Source organism: Plectropomus leopardus, chromosome 13 (genome assembly GCF_008729295.1).
Source record: "Plectropomus leopardus isolate mb chromosome 13, YSFRI_Pleo_2.0, whole genome shotgun sequence".
Classification (NCBI taxonomy): domain Eukaryota; kingdom Metazoa; phylum Chordata; class Actinopteri; order Perciformes; family Serranidae; genus Plectropomus; species Plectropomus leopardus.
In genome coordinates, this window is record NC_056475.1 from 26,636,071 (window position 1) to 26,658,644 (window position 22,574).

The 22,574-nt window shown below is 39.8% G+C and overlaps 1 protein-coding gene across 5 annotated transcripts in view; it reads right to left on the reverse strand.

Annotated features, from left to right (window-relative positions):
* Nucleotides 1–285: 285 nt before the first annotated feature.
* Nucleotides 286–22,574, reverse strand: part of acaca (acetyl-CoA carboxylase alpha) — a 47,521-nt gene continuing 25,232 nt past the window's right edge. For 3 of the 5 annotated variants that reach the window (XM_042499292.1, XM_042499289.1, XM_042499287.1), the window contains 22 exons: nucleotides 22,311–22,355; nucleotides 19,878–19,919; nucleotides 19,140–19,355; nucleotides 18,834–18,989; nucleotides 18,519–18,743; nucleotides 17,113–17,268; nucleotides 16,851–16,997; nucleotides 16,170–16,439; nucleotides 15,175–15,272; nucleotides 14,867–14,987; nucleotides 14,589–14,699; nucleotides 11,731–11,874; nucleotides 11,497–11,617; nucleotides 9,742–9,838; nucleotides 8,986–9,082; nucleotides 8,763–8,898; nucleotides 8,506–8,683; nucleotides 7,916–8,028; nucleotides 6,308–6,462; nucleotides 5,264–5,434; nucleotides 2,068–2,204; nucleotides 286–1,907 (listed from right to left, as the gene is read on the reverse strand). In XM_042499292.1, the coding sequence (XP_042355226.1) occupies nucleotides 1,781–1,907; nucleotides 2,068–2,204; nucleotides 5,264–5,434; nucleotides 6,308–6,462; nucleotides 7,916–8,028; nucleotides 8,506–8,683; nucleotides 8,763–8,898; nucleotides 8,986–9,082; nucleotides 9,742–9,838; nucleotides 11,497–11,617; nucleotides 11,731–11,874; nucleotides 14,589–14,699; nucleotides 14,867–14,987; nucleotides 15,175–15,272; nucleotides 16,170–16,439; nucleotides 16,851–16,997; nucleotides 17,113–17,268; nucleotides 18,519–18,743; nucleotides 18,834–18,989; nucleotides 19,140–19,355; nucleotides 19,878–19,919; nucleotides 22,311–22,355 (3,063 nt within the window). In that variant the 3' untranslated portion in view covers nucleotides 286–1,780. The remainder of the gene's footprint in view (nucleotides 1,908–2,067; nucleotides 2,205–5,263; nucleotides 5,435–6,307; nucleotides 6,463–7,915; nucleotides 8,029–8,505; nucleotides 8,684–8,762; nucleotides 8,899–8,985; nucleotides 9,083–9,741; nucleotides 9,839–11,496; nucleotides 11,618–11,730; nucleotides 11,875–14,588; nucleotides 14,700–14,866; nucleotides 14,988–15,174; nucleotides 15,273–16,169; nucleotides 16,440–16,850; nucleotides 16,998–17,112; nucleotides 17,269–18,518; nucleotides 18,744–18,833; nucleotides 18,990–19,139; nucleotides 19,356–19,877; nucleotides 19,920–22,310; nucleotides 22,356–22,574) is intronic. The other 2 variants (XM_042499293.1, XM_042499288.1) reach the window with 1 other exon arrangement.

Consider the following 22,574-nt stretch of genomic DNA (forward strand, 5'->3'; position numbering starts at 1 on the left):
GACAAAATTTAACACAAATGTCTAATTGGTGATAATGGGTCAACTTCACTGTGACATTCTAACAGAAGGGGAGACAATTGGTCAAAAACTGAATTGGTGAAACTAATCTCAGGTGTCCACCTTGAAACTGTGCTGATTGATGAAGCATCGATGTTTTCACAGACATGGACGTACACTAAAAGTATATCTTGATTAGTGCATGGAGGCATGTAATTGGAAAGTGGTAACTGTAGTTTTACAACGAGGAAAATGTAGATTTTTAATATTTGCACACACACGTCAAACTAAGTTGGGTAAGCTTTATTAAATTTGCGCACACAGTTAGAGCTCATCACTATAAATCGTCCTCCATCCTTGTATAGGAATCAACCAGTTACTTATAAAGCAACTGGACAACATGTCAATACAGGCACATAAAAGGCACAGCACTGTACACAAAGCCATTTCACATCGCTAACTTTGCATTTTCAGCAGAGCAAATGACAAGATGATCTGTAGAGACTGACATTATGGTGCTGTTTTTCTATTAATATTATATTATTATTATTATGTACTCTATTCTCATACAGTTGCCACAATTTGCCTGTCTGTTGGTAACAAACTCAAGTTGAGAATTCAAACATTGTTTTCAAAATTAATATTAAAAATAAGTAACATTTCATATACATAAAGTTACAAACTTTAAATAGAACAGTTTGGATTACAGTGAAAATTAGACACCATATCTGACGTGTAACATGTGAGTCCAGTGAACGGTTGTTATTCACAAACAAATAATTAATGAATAAGCCATCTAATTGGAAATTCAAAAATATTTCTCTAGTTAAAAAAAAAGGAGGTTTGGGGAGCAAACTCTAAAACTAGATGTCAAAAAGGGAGCTTTTTTTAAACATGCTATAATCCACTCTGCGTAGTACCATCATCTCTGTGTGTATTCCTGTTTGCACCACTTTGTGCGTATACACGTGTGTGTTTTCAAGATGCACCAGTTAAGAGTGTGCAGGTTTGATTCCAGGTGCAACATGAGTGAGAAGTAAAGTGCATGTTAAGCAGCATGTGTGTGTGTACTGTGTGAGTGAGGACAGAAGGGACAGCTGTGGTTTTTGTTGTGAGGCTAGCTGCCCGTCGCTCACTGCAGGGTAACTGTGAAACAGTCGGGGTCTAAAAGGGACCTTGTCCTCGCTCCCTGCTGAGCTCTCCCGTCCAGATCTGTTGTAGTGTTCCCCCGTCTTTGTTCAGTAACTAAGTGCTCCCTTCTTAGGGAGTGTAAAAACCCCCTCTCTCACTAATGCCCCCAGTGATGTGTTGTCATTGTCGAGTTGGTCATCAAAACACTTGAATCCTAACAAGCATATGTCACAAACCAATGTACCTTTTCATATGACAACAACATAAATGTATTGTTGTTGTGATTATCATGGAAGCATAAACATCCACCCTGGCCAACTGTGTAACCTCCAAACATTATTAGTCACTCGATATTTCCGAACTCTTTTCTCAATTGCACTTGAATACAAAATACATGGATTTATCTAAACACTACGTGTAAGACGATTTTACAATAACTGATGTCAGTCATCTGAACCTAGTGAGAATCATAGCCAACGATTCATCAGTAACCTGGCAGCAGCCAAGGGCCATCATGTTGGCTCCTCCAGCTTCAGTTTCCAGCTCGGGTCTGAGTCAGCGGTGGGTCTGGCTGAGCCGGCTTCCTTTGGCTGTGGTCCGCAGCCTGAGCTGAGCTCCAGCCAGGCGGGGAGGACAGGCCACGCTCGCCTCACTAGGAGGAGGCTGATGTCTCCATTGTGGATAAGATACGGACCACCTCGGCTCTCTGTGTGGGCGAGATGTGCTGGGTCATGTGCACAATGGAATCCATGGCGACCTCTGGATTGGCTTGAACGAGGCTGAGAATAAAGGGGAAACAAAAGAAAACATTGTAATCACTCACTGAAAGCTGGATCACATGTGTTTGCCAGGTTAGGAAATGAAGGCAACGACAGGTGAGAACTAGCTGCGCTGTGTAACTCTTCACCACACCGAACCTGCATTCTTTAGCATTCTCACCTGCGTATCTGCTTGAGGATGTGATCCCGGCGGATGTACTTGATGTTCTCGTCGATGACGGATCTTGCGCCCTCCTCCTCAGTGAGTTGCCTCTCTAGCCACGCCACCACCTCTTCATTATTATCCCACAAATAGGCCTACATAATGCAGGGAGGAGTTGTTAATAAATAGAACATGAATAATTTGGCCTCGTTCACTAATATGTGCATAAAAATATTTGTACTTTGTACAAAAAAAGTAAGCATGCACGCAGAATTACTGCCAGATTCATGACATATGCACCTGCCAATTTTGTTCTTACCCCCGTGTGTATGGTAAATCAGAATCATTCTAAATATACAACCCTTCAATCCACAATTCCTCTGTGAAATCGTGGACTATCATCTTTTGCTTCCACGTATAAGGGGCTTGCCTTTCTTTTATCACTCATATAACACGCCTATGTCACCTGCAATGGGAAATAATGACGGCTAGTGCGGCGGCTGCAATAGACATAAACCTGCTGTTTTAAACATCCATAGCTATGCGTCTTGGAATGTTATGGAAACGCAGTCATCTTGCAATTGTGTTTCAGCAAAATTCTGAAAATATTGCTTAAGCTTTGCGCAAATCTGTAATGAAAACCTGCCTACTGAAGATGTACAGGACTTAAACCTGAGAATGTTCTTTTAACACATTATTTTGATATTTAAAGATGCACTCTCTCCTGAAGGCACCGGCTGCAGTGCCTTCCAATAAGGCTAGATATGCCATATTAACACATGTATGTGCAATTTGGCACTAGAAATGGGTGGGAGTAGGCACTCCTGATAGGCCGAGTCACTTGGCCAATGCATAAGTAAATTAATTTTTCAATTTTTTTTGTTGTTGTTCTTACATGTTTAAAATAAATCAAATCAAATGACCACTTTTAAATACTGATGTCTACTTAAGTCATTTTTAATGAATGTTGTATTCATATGTAATGCACTTAGTTAAAATTAGACATACTCTTCAAATAAGACAGTTGGACTATTTTCATTCGCTTAAGCATTGTCTGAGGCAGTTCTAAATCTGTTTCAGCATATGAACAAATTTTGGTAAATGAATCTAAGATTTGAGCTAAAAAAGGTTCTTGTAAATGATTAAAAACATGGATTTGTGAGTACAAACAGTTTGTGAATAAGGGCCCATTGTGAATTAGACTTCCAAGTATTTCTTTGATAAATAAGCCCAGGAATTACACTTTCTCTTATGGTGTGAGTATGAAAAGTGTGATTGTGAATTTAAAAAAATAAATAAATAAATACTGAAATATTTTTGAACAAATACCTTAATATCAATATTGCAATAATATTGTATGGTTGATTATCGGTGCTTTCACAAAATATTTACACAGTGACATTTTTGATAAACACCAGTAATGTGGGTCTAATGACTAAGGTGGTAAAGTTAACTAGCTACAAGAGTCTGGTATGTTCAGAAAATCACATCACTTTACTGTAGTTCAGCTTTTTAAACCAGGAAAAGATAACACTTTAATGTGATGATACCCAAAATTTAAGATGATATCTAGTTTCATATCGATATTGATGTAGAGTTGCTATATTTGCAAACTCTACCTGAGAAACAATAAAAATGACATACCGTATGAAAGGATTAAATATATGAATAAACACATAAATAAAATTAACAACAAAAGAAACGGACAGGCACAAAGTGGGGGCCGGACATCTTGTTGACTGGACCTGATAGGGAAATTAGTATTCATGAGTGCTGGCATCTCTGATCCCAAACAAAGCCAGGCTGGAGGGCTTAGCAAAGATTTGGGGGCTGAGGGGTTTAATGGGCTCTTGCCTTTTTTATGAACAGTCCTGCTTGAGGTCCGCAAGAACATTTAATGCCCTTATTAATCATTTTTAATCTGTTTGCTTTTAATTAAGAAACAGCGTGTTGCTCTCCTATCTGCACGTGCCAGGGCTGTGATTAATTGTGGCTTAAGACAGCCAGTCCTGATTGGGATAATATATTAGCTAACAAGAAGGCCACTTCTTAGGAGATCTCAAACGCCGGGCCGCCTCCTGTCACCCCCGCGGCTGGTCCTCTGAGCCTCTGAGTCGGGGCCGGAAGGAACAGCATTTATGCTTCTCTGAGGGATGTTTATTTTCATTAACTACCAGCTATCAGTCCATCTGTATTTCATCGCACTGTTTTCATAGTAATGCTTACTACGTCTTTATCAGGTGCAGCTTGAGGAAAAGGAAAAGGAGCTTCAGGATCAAAAGAATGCGACCTCTGTAATCATCCCCAGGGGCTGAGAAGGTGTTTACACACCTCCCTGAAATCAAGTGAACCTCTGACGCTGAATTTAGTGACGACTGTCAAAGACTCAATCATTCACTACAGAAGACTGAATATGACGACTTCAGATATGATCAGATAATTTAACTGTATGAAATCTGAAAATAAATTAGTAAAAATGACTGATGATGATATCTGACTGATGCAGATGTCTGTGGTTGTGAGGCTATGCATCTAGGAAATTATAAAAAGGTAAAGACTAAAAACACAATAGTATTCTATACAATTTTTTGCCCACACTGAATGTCTTTACTTTTTTTTAAATCTTATTTTTAAACTCCAAAGACAACTTTTCTAACTATATTTATGTTATTGTTGCAGTACTTTGCCTTATTTTCATTTCCTCTTAATATGCTTATTGTATGTTTAATCTATGCACCAAAAACCAAAAGACAATTTTTTGTTCTTTTCTCGCCCCCCGCCCCCCCCCCCCCCTTCCTTTCTCTCGTTTTTATTTTGAGTTTAAAAAAAGAGACAGAGCACACTATTAACAAAGTTAGAGATTAATTTGACTGATAACATAATTATTATTTAAAATTCTCTATAGACATTGCCACAGTATCCTTATAGTGAAATATTTTAATTGTGAAAATCTGATATTATGCCCTCTCTATCATAGTCATACCCTAACTGACACAAGTGAAGCAGTAATGATATTATTATTATCATTTTAGAAGTATTTGTTTAAAGTCATCATCATTCATGTATTTTGCTTTGAAGAGTTAACTTTTCAATTCAAAGTCCAGTTTACATACTATGGCAGACATTTAGTATGGTTCTCTATATTTTCCACTCAGAGTCACTGCATAGTGAGAGATTATAGAACAAAGCCTTTAAGTGCATAGTGGGGTTTTACCTTGACGGCCCCCTCGGCCTCCACAAACCAGCGGCGCAGCATCGCCTGGATCTGTCCGTCTGTCAGCTCGTTGTTGGCTGCTTGTATCTTCCTCTTCACTGTGTCCTCCAGCAGCAGACGCCGCAGACGCCAGTAAAAAAACTGACGGGATGTTTGCCATTCAAGGATGTCCTGAGACAGACAAAAAAAACAAAAGAAATCATCATGTAAATACAGCTACTGCTGTCAGAATCTGTTATCTCCTGCTTCTTACAATTTAATACATATTAACTAATAAGTTGGTGTATTTCCTCTTGGTGAATTTAAAGGGGAACTTGAATCATTTTCTGCTGGTCTTAATCCATACCCAGGCTGTCACACTGAGGTAGGACTCATTAAGGTAATGGGACTAGCTGGCAAAAAGGTCTGTGTTTTACAATTGTCTTGCTTTGAGAAGAGTCGCTTATTTTCTCAAACACGGAGTACAGAATACACAGAATACAAATTGGTCTACTTTAACAAAAAGTACACTCAATTTTAAAGGGCTAATTCAGGTTTATGGAAATTCTATATGAGGGAATCTTTTGATAAAAGTTTCATCCATGTAAAGCAGATCAGTGGTGTCATTCCATAAATTAAGCATTCATCACAGGATTTTTTAATCTACTATCACAAATTTCTCCACTGATGTACTTGAGTTGAACACACAGACCACTAGAGTCACACTGTGTGCATAAAACACACTGCTCACATGACCAGAGGGGTCTGTCACAGATGGATGGCAGTCAAAGGTGAGTGTGTGTATGCTTGGATGTGAAAGATGGGACTGGGCAGGCACAGGATGACATGGGGTCTGCCTCAGGCTGCTCTGCACTTTCTAAGGTGATTGACCAGGGTCATCAGAAGATAATTATGAGGACGAATCTCACAGCCTGGTGAGACCAAACATTATTCACTAGGCAGGTGCAGCAGCAGCTCGATGGATACTCCCCTGTGGGTTTTTCAGGTCATTCACACACTGCACACTCTTACTGTAGCAGTACAATGCACACAAGGAGTGCTCACCGTTATCACGCCCTTCTCTTGCATGCGACCTGGGGTGTCGTGGAGGTCTGCAAACTGCACAGCCACCTGGTGGTAGATGGGTAGGAGGAACTCCTCACGTTCCTTTAGCTTGGTCTCCAGCTCTTTACGATCAGGGGGGCTCAGCTCTGGAGTTCCTGTTGGGAGTTTCAAAACAACACAATAAAACACTGCATCAAATTATTTAACAACTAGGGCTGCTTGCAGTATGCCCCCATGCACCAGTCAAGCTGAACATCGATCCATGACATGTTTTACAAATAAAATCAGTAATCGCTTCATTTTATCCTGTTAGACATTTGTGTAAAATTTTGTTGTCAAAATACCATACAAGTTCTTGAGTTTTATTTGACCACCAGATTCTAATCAGTTCTTTCTTAAGTCCAAATGAATGTTTGTGCCAAACATGAGGAAATTCCAACAAGGTTTTCTTGAGATATCATGTTCATGAGATGAGACGGATCACCGTGACCTTGACCTCTGACCACCAAAGTGTAATCAGTTCATTGCTGAGTCCATGTATATGTTTGTGCCAAATTTGTCAAAACTGCCACATGGTGTTCTTTAGACTTCGTATTCACAAGAGTGAGACAGATGAGGTTTGTTTGTGCCAAATTTGAAAAAGACCCCTTACAGTGTTAAAATAAATTATATTGCGTTCACACCAATGACACACTTTAGGCCACAGTGACCGTGACTTTTGATCTGTGACCACAAAAATCTAGTCAGTTCATTGTTAAGTCCAATCAGATGTTTGTGCAAAATTTGAAGAAATTCTCTCGCAGTGTTCTTGGGAGACTGCATTCATAAACATGAGAGAGATGCAAGGTCACACTTACTTTGACCACCAAATTCTAATTAGCTCATCTCTAGAGTATATCTGTGCCAAATTTGAAGAAAACCTCCTCAAGGCATTTTTGAGATATCACGTTCACCAAAATGGCATAAAAACTGACTACCATGTTCCTGCAGGTTTCTATAACAAGCTTTGCATATTGACATGAAATTGCAGTTTTTGCAAATAGGTGAAAGAAATGCAGTACAGAAGAGACTGAGTTTAGGCGGGAAAGCAAAAACTTCTACCCCCACATCCGATAACTGGCCTACTTTTATTGTCTCGTGCCCTTTAATTCAACTTCTACATGTGCATGCAGCAGTGAATTAACATTTGGTAACAGCATTTTGTTTCAGAGCTCCCCCAAACCCCTGGCTGCTGTCACCAAAGACTGATTTCTGTCAATTCCAATCTGTAAGCTCTCAAACCTTCCCCCAGTAACCCTCCATTCCTCCAGTTTGCCCACAGCGCCGAGCCCAAACAGCATTGGACCACAGTTGCTCAGAGCCTGCGGGAAAATCAATAGGCAGTGCAGGAGAAACAGGAGAGCTGGTGATTGATCTGAGCAGGCTGTGATTGACACGAGTCCCGAAGGAGCGCAGCGAAGATGATACAATCAACCCCAAATAAAGAACGACAGCAAGCGCACACATGCTCCCACCTGATGTATTGCTCCTTACTAAAATGAGGACGAGGTCGAGGAGGGCAGAGACACCAGTAAAGAGCTATAATTAGATTTGAAGTGGTGGACTTACCCAATCGTTCAGCCAGGCTCATGTAGACTGGATCCACTCTTCTCATTGTCTTCACCAGGTCCTTCCTCCTGAATTTGATCTCTACTGTTCCTTCAGGCTCCAAAACTCCACCCCTGGAGAAAAGAATGATTTAAGAGAACAGAGGTGGTTTGATAAAGATGACGCCACATCTACACTAAAGCTGCAATCAAACAGAGCATGTTTTGGCATCCTGTGAAGGCTTTTTAAATGGTTTTCAATGAAAGTGAAGCATTTTCCTCACTGCTTATGCATTGCTGACTGCTTAGCATTTTTCTGCTCCATGCACTTTGCATTTTTTGCAGGAGCACCCCAAATTTCTCTAGGTGAAAACTCTTCAATTTAGAGCCAAAAAGTGCAAAATGTCATTGACTTTTTTGTTTACATTGTTTAATCCAATGAATTGTGAGGCAGTTCTTCTGCGGTGGCTGGGGAAAAATTTCCGATGGCTTCAATCCCTAATCTTCATCACTAGTTGCCACTAAATGCCTAAAAAAATCTTACAGTGTTCCTTAAAAATGAAAACATAGTGTGGATGTTGCCTCAGTCTGCCCTTTTTAAGTCTAACTCACCGGCTGTCCTTGTCAGCGTACATCTCCATGTGGCGAGGGTTGATGGTGGGATCTATAACCACCCAGGATCCTCCTCTCAGCTCAGCCTGCGGAGGAATATAAACCAGCACCGGCTGCTTGTACTCCCTCAGCCCATCCACGATGTAGGCCCCGAACTTCAACACCTGGTCATACATATCTAAGAAGAAAAATTTCACGAGTTACTGAATGTCTTTAATCCCACATTGACTGATTACCACTTTCAGAAGCAGAAGTACCTTTCATTCCTCCAGAGAAGCCCCTCCAGTTTGAAAACACTATCAGAGGTAGACCCTCTCTGTTCAGGTCTTTGATGGCCTGGGCTGTTTTGAAAGCAGAATCTGGGAACCAAACCTGTCCCGCCTGCTGGATGATCTGATCACACAAGTCAGAAAATCAGCACCTGGGTGTCTGTAAATGTGCTCAGATGGCAGCTTATGCTTGAGTTGATGCACCCCTTACCTTCGCCTCGGAGTCCAAATTGGCTGGATCAGCTGGGATCGACAGCTCCACTGACCTGGTTTCCACAGCAACCACTCCAGTAGGTATCCCACCCAGTCTGTGGAGAGAGAGAGGCCATTCAGCGCTGACATCTCCAAAACACCTGGACTTTTGAACTTTTTCAACATCTTTTTTTGAGCAAATTTAAGACCTACCTTTTTAGTTTGGCTTTTAATTGAACTTTACTTATTTATTTATTGACTATTTATTTATTTTTTTTTAGGCTGTTCTTTTGTTTTACTAGATGGTATATTATTTTATTTTAATATTTTTTAACATTTGTATCTATTATTATTTGTTCTGTTATCCTTTTATCTACTATTTAGAGTATTTTATCTATGTTTTACTTACTTTGCTTGTTATTAATATTACATTTATTTATTTTTTATCTTTTATCAAAAGGGTTTTATCCTGTCTCCTGGTGTTTCCTCACTTATGGTAACATTTCCTCAGTCCCTGGTTTTAATGAGTACTCCTGTTTTAGTGCTTTAATTAATTACGTCTTTCTGTTTTACCCGTGTGCCTGTATATGTGTCTGAGTGTGAGTGTGTGTGTGTGTGTGTGTGTGTGTCTCTAGTTTTATTGCATGAAGCATAATTTTACAGTTTTTCTTGTGCCTCAGTTTTTCTGATTGATTGATTGACTACATTTACAGTGGGAACAAATGTATGATTGGCAGTGTGTCATCATGGTTGAATGCTTCGTCGGGGCACTAACCTGGCTCTGCCTACCACCACACTCTGAGCCCAGGGCTGCATGATCTCCATGAAGGAGCCCTGGTCGAAAAAGCCACTCTGCCAGGAACCCTTTGGAGCTGTACATGCAGAGAGGTGTGCCACAGAGAGGTTAGAAAGGAAAAAATGGGGAAACAGGAAAGAAAGTGTGGTTAAACATTGCAAATTGGAAATGCAACTGAATCCATTGTTTGTCTCTTTTCATATTGTTTTCAAAAACTACGGCTTTATTCCTCCTGCAATCCAACATTGTGTATTTTCTCCCTCAGAATCTGTAATTTTGGCGGCAAACCATGATGGATGACGGCAGAATAAAGCTTGCTCAGCTCTTTTTCCGCCTGCGCACACTGAGAAACATACCCAGCCTACGAGGTTACCATTCAATTAAGCCTCGCCACTCATCACTAGCAGGGACGCTGACTGGCTTCCCACACGGTCCCTCAATCTCTGTGCTGTCCCAAACTGTAATTACACTGATGTGGAACCTGCTCGGTCCTGACCTGCAGTGTAAAACATGCTGGATCCATTTCGGTGCTATCTTGATCTTGCCTTTAGCAGCATGATTCTCAGCTTTACTGTTTTCCTCTTAGTTTCTTATTAGTCTCTCTAGTAATAAATTATTTCATCCTCTAACCTCGGGGATATTAGGATTAAATGATTAATACTTATATTTACTTAATCAATAACACACACAGAACTGGGAGCGTGGTTCTCTACAAATGCTGATAACGCATTTTGAATGATTAGTTGAGGAAATGGGCAAAATATATAGCATATAAATCATCATTATTGTGGTTACAACAAGGATGCTAGGTAATAAAACTTTTAATGCAACTTAATAATTTACGTTGCCACGCTGTTCCATATTTGGAGCAGAGAATGGCTGTGGGCCTGCAACTGGCGGTCATTACTGTTAACTGAATGATTGTTTAGTCATTACTATTTGGTTAAAAAAGTTTAAAAAATGGTGAAAACTGCCAGTCACAGTTTACCAGAGTCCAGTGTTCCATGTTGCAAAATTGCTTGTTTTGTCCAAGTGGCAACGTGCACGGCACATGCCACTATCACAACATTGGTTAGGGAACATAAGGATGGTGCAATCCTAGATACAAAGTGAGTAAATTTTGTTTTAATGGTTTTAACCCTTTTTTGTAATAGCCAAAATTAGCATTAGCATTTTTTATAGTTAATAATAGTCACAAATGCACCTTGCTAACCTAGCTAGTAGCTAGCATTCTGCCTTCTGCTCTAAATATCCAAAACTGTGATGACTGAAATGATGCGGATTTCACAATTGTGGCTATGTCCACTGTTTTACACAGTCTATGGTTTTGTCCAGTCAACAATTATAGATTTGAAGATTTTTTAATATACAGTTATATAAAAACTAAAAGGAGCAGGAAATCTTAACATGGGAAAAGGTTATGAAGCAAATTCTGGGCATTGTCCCTTAAGAATTGATAAAGTGATAGATGACTAAAATAATGAATCAATCATCAAAATTCATTCAATATTTAATGCTGAATTTGAGAGGAATAAGGACATTATAGGGTTAATCAAATGTTTGTTTTTAAAAAATCTAATTATTAACTTATTTAATATGTAGTATCATACAACAACCATTCAAACAGCATCTAGTAGAACTACAGTCACCAATATTATTCTGTACCTATCTACCAACACAAATTAACAAGTTTCCGATAAAAGATTATTCTGGAAATCAAGACTGGACACTCACTCTGGCTGGGACGTCCTGCTAGCATCCAGCGAGGGTCATAGGGCGCCTTCGTTGGCACAAACTCAATCAGTCGATCTATAGGATCCTTGGCATTGAGGATGGGCACTGGACTAGATTTGCACTAAAGAAAAGAAATGCCTTTATTTTACGATGACAAAAAAACATTCAGATACATTCATTTATCACACTGATACAAGAAGCAGCATCCTATTCAAAACAACAGTGGAACATTACCATGGGCATGTAGGAGAGCCACTGCAGAAGTGCAAACACTCCCTCAAAGTCATCGCAGACTGTATAGTGGGTCACTCCATTGTTGTGCATGATTTGAACGCCACCAAGTTGGTTGTTTGATGTGTACACTTCTCTGCCCAGAACCTGCAGGCAGAAGAAAACAAAGATGTGGATTCACATCACGGGGCGCAGAGGACAATAAAAATAATACATTTCTCTGTGGAATCCCCGACTGTCTGACATTTAATCAGGTTTTTAAGCATATACCACGATAGCGAAAAAAAGGCTTTTGAAGGTACATCACACACAGTCACGTACAGCAGCAAACTAATATGGAAGCACTGCTCTTGAAACCTGCTTGAAAACTCGAGCGGCGGCTTTCTGTCCACTTTAATTTGGTGTGGATTTATCCTTGAAAAGCCTCTTCTCTCTGGCTTCCAGTGGAGGCAACGGGGTAATCTTCATGTTGTGGAACCTCGGCCGACAGCAGGAGGTGTTGTCACCAGGCTGCTGGAGTGGGGGATTGTGGATCAATATAAATGGCACACAGACATGCCAGGTATCATCAGGGGTCCTGCATTACATGGCCCCACTGCCTCGTCAATACAGGTGATCAGCAGCAAGAAATCTCTGTACCGCAGCGGTCACAGGTGGGTGGCAGCACATGCCACTCTTCCAGGGAGATTTTAAGATTTTCACAGATGGTGTGATGGCTTTTCTAATCCAAAACGCAAAATTAAACATCCAACATTAAACATCCCTTTTTGTCGTCATGTGTATCTCTGTCTACCTGGTGATAGATGCTGTTGTATAAAGGTGACACTGAAGCCACCAAACTACTTACACCTTCCAAACTGCCCCTATGCCAACCTGAAGCCATAAAATCTCACTCCCAGCCCACCCTATTTTCATAAGCAGCCCAGAACAGGTGGCAGGGCCCTGACATGGTTCCATAAAAATCAGAGAGGAGCTCAATCCCTACCCTCAGCTCTCACCTTTTCAGCCATCATTTACTTTCTTTATTACCATTAATGGTTATGTATCTGGCCACAAATCTAGGGCACTCTCCTAAAGCTGTCAGGAAAGCCTGCGGCCCCGAGAAACACTGCAGTCACCTTGACATACACAAAACCCCCGTGCCTCTGGCCATCGCTGGCTTCATTAAGATTCCACAGCAGAGAGGAGAGGAGGGGATGTAGGAGGAGGAACAGAAGGAGAGGACTGCGAGGAAGAAAATGAGGGGCGAACTGGATGTAACAGCTCACTGGGGTATTTATGCTAGTAGTTACTATCCACTCCCCATGAAAATATGAGAGCTATCCAGGAGCTAATGGAATGATGATCTCTGGGTGGCAGCCTCCTGCTCTCCATTAAGCTTCAGTTAATAGCCAGGAAACCACATAATAAACAGGCAGAAAAAAAAAATCTTATTTCTTGGTTGTGTCGCCTGTGCAATCAGTGCTATTCTAAAATAAACACAATCGATTTCAAACAAAGGGTATATTGAGACGCATCCTCTGCATATTGCTGACACTTGTAAGTGAAAATTACTGGGAGTCTACTCCAGCAAATAGAGCTAAATAGTGTGGCCATCTAAAAACAATCGAGCTCCCCGCAAATAGGTACGCCATCATGGGGCCATTTGCATGATTTGTCATGTTGCGATCTGTCATCTAATTTGAAATGGAGTCATCTTAATGCACTGACAAGGACAGAGAATGGAAGACGAAAGGAGGTAGTGAAGAGTGAAGGCGTACACGTACACACACACGCACACACGTACACACACACACACACACGTGCATCCACACACCAATCAACTGCATGCTGAAAACAATCTGCCTCAGCAAAACTTTTCATTTTGATTAAAAACAAATGATATGGGTGTCCTGCACTGCAGCCTCGGGCATGTCACTCTATTTCTATGCAAATACAACTTCATGGTTCACTTTCAATTATTCTACTATGAGTGGCAGGCAGGCCTGTGGCCGGGATCCGAGAGGGAATCCTATAGAACAGAATGAGGCGGGAAGAGACCTGATCACCCGGTTGGAACAGCACCAAAATCATAGTACAAATTTCTATTTTTTTTTTTTGATCTATAAACACACATCATTTTTCCCTCATGATGTGTTATTTGATATTTTAAAGCCGCTTTATTATTTAAAAAAAAAAGAAGAAGAAAAACACACATAGCCCCTCTCCAGATCTTTTTTCTCTTTCGTATTTACAAGAGGCATCGTGTTTTTAATTTAAAATACATGAAAACTAAAATTACAGCCTCGTGGTCGGATGCCTCCACAAACCTGTCCAATTGCACACACATTTTAACATCCATGTCTGTAGAAACATGGATGCTTCACACACATCTTCCCCCCGGCAGCACAGAAGATCTAAACAATTAGCACATCCAAGATTAGTATTTGTCCAAATGTCTCCCACTCTGCTGACCACTGAGTTTTTGGATATATATATAAAGCATGTTTTGTGAGGTCACAGTGACCTTTGATATTTGACCTCCAATTTCTAATTATATCAGCTGTGACTCAAAGTGGACATGTGTGCCAAATTTGACCTTCTTATATACTGCATTCACAAGAATGAGATGGATGCATAATGACAGTGAGTGTCGATCAATAAATTCTAATAATTTCATCCGTGACTCTAAGAGGATGTTTGTGCCAAATTTGAAGAAATTCCCTCGAGATGTTCTTAAGATATCATGTTAATGAGAATGACATGGACGGACAAACGGACAACCTGAAAAAACATAATGCCTTCTGCCGAGGCTATTGTCAACATAAAAAGCATTTTTGTGTTGTGCTGAAATATGCATTTCACTTAGTCAATTATTTTACCTTGTTGAGAGCTCCAGCTCCTGTTAGGATGATGTGAGAGTTGTCCACTTGAATGGTTCTCTGTCCAAGCCTCACCAGATAGGCCCCGATCCCTATGGCTCTGCATGTGACCTGCAGGTCAAGACAATCATGTTAAGACTTGCAAGCAAATCAACTCTTTGTTCAGAGCAAGTCTCTGTATTTGAAAGATCACACACATGTGTACAGCTCAAAGCTAAGGAGGAGGCTACATGTATGCATGTGTTTGCTGAGCACAAGTGCGCCCACTTCAGTCTCACCAGGTTCATGGTGATGATCTCCTCATAAGCCAGAGAGGATTCTCCCGCAATCATTCCAGACCCTTTCAGATTCTCCACGCCCAGCCCTTCATCTTTCCCAATGATGTCAGTGATCTTGTACCTGCATGATAACACATATATTCATTCAAAGCTGGACATGACCCTCTGATAGCTCTCCTTTCCATTCGCACCTCTGCTGTAATCTCACGGGATTTAAGCCGTGAAGTCGTGCATACTTGACTGATACTACAGCATCTTACAGATGCACTTCCTCACGTACAAAGGTAATGTGTTATGAAAAGATGTACCTGGATTCTCCCTCATCTTCCACATGTTCGCAATGCACAGAGTTCAGGGCTGAAACTTTCTTGTAATCCTGAGGTGTGAGGTAGAGATACTTGAAACCCTGCGGGGAAATATAACAATGACTGCTTAGTTATAATAGATACAGATGCAAAAAAAACTACAAAAGCTGAACCTTCTGAAAGGCAAGAAAAGTAAAGTAATGTAATATAATGTAAAGAAAAAAAAAAGAAAAGAAAAGAAAAGAAAAGAAAAGAAAAGGCAGAATGAGACAGATATGTCAGTTACACTTTATAGCTTCAGACAGCTATCTGCAGCGATGTTTCATAAACTGAAAATTGTTTTTGACATTAGTAGGTTGCAAATTTGTGTAGTTGTCTATATAATATCTAATATTTATAATATAATTTAATATTTCCCTGTTCAACTCAGTTCTTAACTCTTATCAGACCAAACAGCATAGTCACCTTCATATTCTGCCTCAGTCAATTTTCTATAAAATATGTTGGACCCATAATGTGGAACAATTTTAATAAGGTCAGACCTTGTTGGTGTTTTTTAAAATATAATAAACAATCTTGTATCTTTGTTATTTTCTTCTGGGGGATCAGTTTATTCTCTTTTTAGTAATTAAGGTTGATATTACTTTTCTTTTCAGTATACAACTTTTTCTTACAGGATAATGACTTAATGTGATATTTTCAAATTTGTATTCAGATAAAATTTCTTTCATTTCATTGTTAGAATAAAAAAACGAAGGAAGAGCCAAGATAAGCCTTTTAGGCTTTTGGCTTACATTGCACAATGTTTTATTATTATTATTTTTATTGTCTTTATTGATATTCTTTTTTATTAATGTGCCATCAAATTTCAGAAATCAGATACCATGATAAAGAAATCAACACCATTAAATACAAGAAAATAAACAACAGCCAGCAGTTAATGTGGAGCCTGAAAATGACATCCTTCAGGATGATACAGTGTTGATACAGTGACTGACCTTATAGGGGTCGGCTGGATCTTGCCAGGCCACATGGAACATGTGTCTGATTTCCTCTGCCAGCCCAATGCGGGCCCCACTGTTGGCTGCGATGTAGATCCGGGGGATGCCGCTCTCTCGGGCCATCTCTGAGGCTCGCAGGAACAGCACGTCCTCCTGAGGCCCAAATGAGCCGATCTTGTGTGTGATGTCGTTACTTATGACGATGATCTCACGTCCCGCTGGATATTCTGGTGTACGCAGAGTCATCCGCCATGCCACCATACCAATCTGTATGGACAGAGCAGGGGCACTTTAAAACAAGTAATACTATATATCTATAACTAAATACTCTTATTTGAATTCAATTAAATATAGTTAATTTGATACAGACTGCAAATTTTGTATTGAAATCTTGTTATGAATAAAAAACAGCCAATGGGTATTTTTTCTTCATGCATTTTCAATGATGCATTAAGCATTCCAATACAAGTATTAATATATGTTTACACAAGTATTTAAAAAGCACTAAAAAACACAGCCAAAGAAACACAGAGACACCTACAGCATATGTGAGAAATTGCACATTTTGAAAGAGGAGGTGGATAAACAAAGAAAAAAAAGTCACAATAAAACAAATCTGTGTTGTTGTTTTTTTTATTTTCATGTTTTAAATTAAAAAAAAAAAAAAAAAAAACAGACCTCATTGCCCCCTGGCAGTCGATTCATCTGCACCAGCTGACCCTGGGCATCAAGAACGAGCTCTGTGAAGGTGAGCAGCTCAGAAGGAAGAGGGCATTTGGGTAAGTGGGCAAAGGCTTGGTAAGAGTGCCACAGCTTTTTCAGAGCCTGGGAATAGAAATTAAACAGTGAGAACAGTAAAATAATTTGAAAAAAAAAAGAAAAAAAGAGCAAAATCTAAGCAGTTTGGTCAAGATATGAGTTATCAATTTGCGTAATGTACCTGTCTGAACATCTCTGGAAAGTCGTAGACGTAAGTGGTGCCCAGAGACTGTGCCTGGAAGCGCTTGGACTGCAGCAGGTCCTTTGTCACATAGGGCGTGTTGATGAGCATGCCATGCAACGGACCCTGCTTGTCTCCATATGCTTGGAACATGATCTGAAAAAAGAGGGACAGAGTCACTTTACAGATAGATTCTTCTACCACTGTGCCAAAGTATCATGAATTTGAGAATGATGATGGTGATGAGCGTCCGTGATACCCACTCCCACTGCATTAACCAAAACAAAGTATATGGTGTAGCAATTCCTTATTCTATACACTATAAACATGATCACACAGAAGTCAGATGTTAAAGAACAATGTACACAGGAAGTGGTAACAGCTTAGACAGGACATCGGGACACAAGTCATACCTTGTGCAGTTATGGTTTATGCAGTCACAGATGTTTTGTTGAACTATGCCCACAACACCCTAAAAAGACTCAACAGCATGTGCTTTTTTTTGCAAGAAATGACAACTGTGTTTAGAATTAAAAAAAAAAACCTCTCAGATTCCCCATGGTTGATGGTCAGATGGATGTATGGCCCAATAAAGTGCAACTTACCTGATCTGCTGCGAGAAGAAATTAAATTACTGAAAAAAATTGTCCACCAGGCTAAGAGCACAACATCATACTGGATCTTTACCAAAACTCAAATGAAAGCCAGGAATATTATATTCCTATATGGTATAAGCAAATTAAAAAAAAAACATCTTTAAAGGGGAAAAAAACATTTTGCAGCCAGCAGACAAATAAAGTGTTTTTCCAAATTTGCTTGTTCTGGTCTTTTTTGTGTCCAAGTCTTGTTAAGGAGAAGTCTCGTTCTGAAATCTCATGACAGGTGACTTGTTACACGGGGCAAAAAAAGGTGGAGACAGAAATTAGAGTTGGAAAGAGGGGTGTCGGTAAAAGTTTGTTGTGTTTGATAACAGAAAGTATATCTGACTAAAAGATTTAAAAGATTTTAAATGTCATGGCTGAATATTTAGCTGATTCTAATGAGACTTCTTTGTTTGCAAGACTTGGACACAAAACAGAAAAGAACACTTAAAATGTACAGAAACAAATATTTTTAATGGCTGTGAATAGAAGGGGCACACCTGTCCCAAGTGGTTGCATTTTAGCCTTTTTTGTGTTGCTTAAAACTGGTCCTGTTGCAATTTTTTTTCTCCCAGGAGTAACTTAAGACAGAAAAATGTGGGAAAATATGATGATGAAGTTGGAAAATACTGAAGTATCCCTTTAAATCTACAAGAGAGCCTGTTAAATTGCACTCTGGGAGTTGAGGTTTCCAGGATGGAGCTGAGGCCCTTTGCCAGCAACTGGACAAAAGCAGATGAGATGGAAGATGTATGAGTGCCCCACCTGTCGGTCTTTGGGCCCCACCTGTCCCGTTCGGGAGTCAGTGACCTCCTTGTACAGGCTGATGTCCAGGTAGTAGCCTGACTCATTGGTGAGGAAGAGGCGGATGGGGATTTGCTTTCCTGTTGGAGTCAGGCGGATGTTGATCTTCAGCTCGGCCTGCAGGACGCGCAGCTTCCACAGACGGCTGCCGTAACGCATCACCATGGAGCGCACGGACTCCTCAATCTGTAGTTTGGAGAGAATGTAAATTTACTAATAAGACGTGTGATCTGCATATCAGAGATGTGTGTGTGTGTGTGTGATAGTTTTACAAACCTTTGATGGGTCCATAATGACTGTGGGGACAAAGTTGAGGAAAATGTGGTTGCAGTCAGTTCGTACGGTCGTGTTGTTGAAAGCCACCTCCAGCTCATCCATGGCTTCGAGCAGCAGACGCTCAGCCTCATTGTGAAGGTATTCAAAAGAGGCCTCCTAGTAACAGGAATAGAGGAAAAACTGTCAACGAGGGCAGTAAGATTCAAGTGTAAAATCAAACAAAAGGACATAAAGTACTGAAAATTCATAAACTCTGACAAAAACTTCTAGAAAGGGAGTGCAAAGGTTGTTCCTCCGTTGTCTCACCTTTGTGACCAGGTCAGAGTGGCGTATGATGGCTCGCACAAAGAAACGGTAGTCCGTAACCTCCGTGCCCACCTCCACACGGGCTGCACCCAGGTACAGGTGCATCTTGTGGTTGGCGCATGGGATGGCCGTCAGGGCAAAATTGCGCATGCGGTTGAGCTCCAACTGGAAAGCAAGTGCCGGCTCCAAATGACGATAGATCCTGTCCTCCTCAAACTGTCGCAAACATACAAACACACAAACACAACATTTCAAACAAAGACTTTCATGAAGAACTTTCTCTTCTCTGCCATCATCTCCTCCATTAACGGAAGTCACTTCAAATTGGCAATTTGAGAAGCACTGAGTTGATGTAAGAGTAAAAAGATGCCTGTGAGCCACAGACTGTATTAAGTAAATGAAATTATGGGCAATCTCACTCTCAGAAAGCTGCTAATGGATGTCATTTCTCTTAAATGGGAGACATAATTAAAGAGTTCATTACTTTAATGAGTTTTGGTGGTGTCATTGTAGTGAAACTATCAGGGGTAACAGAGAGGAAGAGCCATCACTGATAGTGATAGAGTGAAATTTAGCACTGCCAGGGGGGTTAAAAGTTGCCTCCTATAACCAAAACAGAATTCTGAGTGAAAGGGAAATGTGGGTTGCTTCTACATGCCAACACCAATTTAACCATTTGGAAAATATTTAAACACAAAAATGATGATCTGACACATGGTTTGTGATACATACACCTACCTTATCTCTGGCACGGAATGTGAAAAATTTGGGGAACTCTCTCTGTTTTGAAGATAGCAAGAAAGAGATAGAAAGAACAAAAATATCAATACCTTAATAACAAAAAAACAACATTTTTTTAAGCACAGCAATGTTAACCATTTGTCAAATGTTAACCAAACCTTGTCAAATTGGCCTGATTTCTTAAAAAAAATAATAATAATAACATGGGAAAAAGGCAATAAACAACTTCAGAAAAGTACCCAGAAATAAACAAGAAATAAGTAAAAAGTACAAGAAAATTACCTGAAACTAAGCAAAAAACAAACAAACAAAAACAACCAACAAAACAAAAAATGAACTAACAGTACAGTTAAAAATCTAAAAATAAAAACAACAATTATTCTGTAAAAGAATTTTAAGTATATAATTATGAAAATTATAAATATAGTTACCTGGAAATTCTTCCCTAGCTTAAAAAAAATCATTTTCCGAATCTACTTATATCTTGCAATTTGCAGAACATTTCTTGCATAGTTGCTTATTGCTTGTTTCAGCCCATGTTTTTGCCAAAAAAAAAAAAAATCAAACTAATTTGCTTTAGGGTTCAAAGGTTTAAAAATCTGTGAAAGACTCCTTAGTGCAGCACAAGAAAAGTGATGTCGATCCAGGTTTCAAAGGATTGAGAAATTAGTTACATGTCTACAACCATAAACCTAATCACAGCAGGTGACAAAAAGCTGGGCTTTGCTAAAATGACTACACCATTAAGTATGGAGTATTAAACAGTCATGATTAGGGCCTTGTTGTGCATGCATTTGTCTGTGTGCGTCTTAACTACTTTATTTATCTATCTTCAAATCACTGTGTATTCATTCAGACAGCAGTCCACATAATAATGTTAATGGCCTGTATATATACACTATATAGCACCACTCACTACACTAATGAATAAAACATGTCCTTTTTTTCACAGGCATTTGATCCTTTTGATCCTTGAGCACGGTCGCCCTGTTTGACGTTGTCAGATGAAGTACCCCACTTGCCAAAACAATGCCAGACCGATTGGGGACGCTCTCATCGGCTCACAGCCTACAAAATAACAACTGCAATAGCGCACACACGCTGGAAACATCCATGATTAGACGGCGTGATTACACATCACATTCTACATTATAGTGTACTGAGAAGAAAGCATTTTAGGATGAGCATGCAGACTACTGAAAAATACCCCTCTGTGTAACAAGGGCCACATAATGACACAAGTTAGCATGATTAGCTCTCATCAGAGACTGCGGTGCCATCAAAAGAGAAATCAAAGCCTATTGTGAAAAATGACAGCAGAGGCGAAAGAACGGGGCATTTCTCAAAATCTAATTCTGTCCTAAATCCCTGTCATTATCGTGCGGATGCTGGTGGGTGTTCTGTTGATTGTGGGTCAAACTTGGACAGATAACTGTAGATCTGTGTGCAGACAGAGCATATCACAAAACTGCCATGATTGGGGGTTCAGTTCCTCCTCTGCTATTCATGCTAAAAAATCTTTATTGCAGGGCACTTATTATTGACGTTTTAAGGTGACAAAATCTATGCAGAGGGTTAATGTTCTGGGGCTTTAACTGCACCTTTAAACTGTAGCTGTAAACCCAAACTGTGGCTAACCCAGACAGTTATTGATTTGGTTTAACGGTGGGTTAGGTTGCTTTTATTTTCAGTGGTGCAACAGAGTTTAAAAGAGTTTCATCTTAAAATCAGGGAGTTGCAGAAACTCAGATCAAAGATCAAGCAGTCACTGCTGGATAAAATCCATGTCTGTTTGATCTCATTAGCCTTCCTCCCATGGATTAAAACAGATATGTTCCAACTGGATATTTTAAGGGGAACGCCACCCAAATTAAAGGCTTAGGAAAGTTCATTCAATATTCGAGAACATGAGCTACTCTCTCTCAAAAGCCAGAAACCAGAGAAATAACACTGGGACCACACTATGGGACCATGCACGAGCAGCGTATGACAGCTGATACATGAAACTGCAGCAGTCAACTATTTGAGTTGTTTAAACCGATAGCATTGTTGCTGCAGAGCTGTCTGCTTCTATAACTAGCATTTATCCATGTTTAAAAGCCAATACTCAACCAATTCATAGAGCCATGCAAGCCAATGTATTGTCAACAACATGGTCATGCAAGTTCTTATGGGTTTCTTTCGATAGAAACATTGTCAAAAGACTTTTATTTTGAAAAAGAAAAAAAACAGAAAAGGTTGAGTTTAAGCATAAATATAAATGTTTTTTAATGTCTATGACAGACATAAACACTTTCTTGAAAGGTGATACAAAGTCAGCATGACCATCAAAACACCATTTTAACCGTCTATTTTTGCTGAAAACTTGTCCCATACATGACATCAAAGAGCCATTTGTCCTCATTTCCTTTTTTTTCCCCCTCTACTTACATGAAACCTTTGGTCCACCTCACAGTTGACTTGCTTCCTGAAATCCTGTCATCATAAATGCAGCAAAAGCAAGGCATGCAGAAAGAGATACAAAGACAAACAGGACAATAAGCTCAATTTCATTTGCAAATTATTACAGTCGCCACAGTGATGTCATTCCATATAAATAAAGCAGTAAAATATTAGTAATTAGAAGATGCAGAACTATTTGTTTGTAAACACTTTCAGACATGCTATCAGAACTGCTGAATTGGTGACATGCAC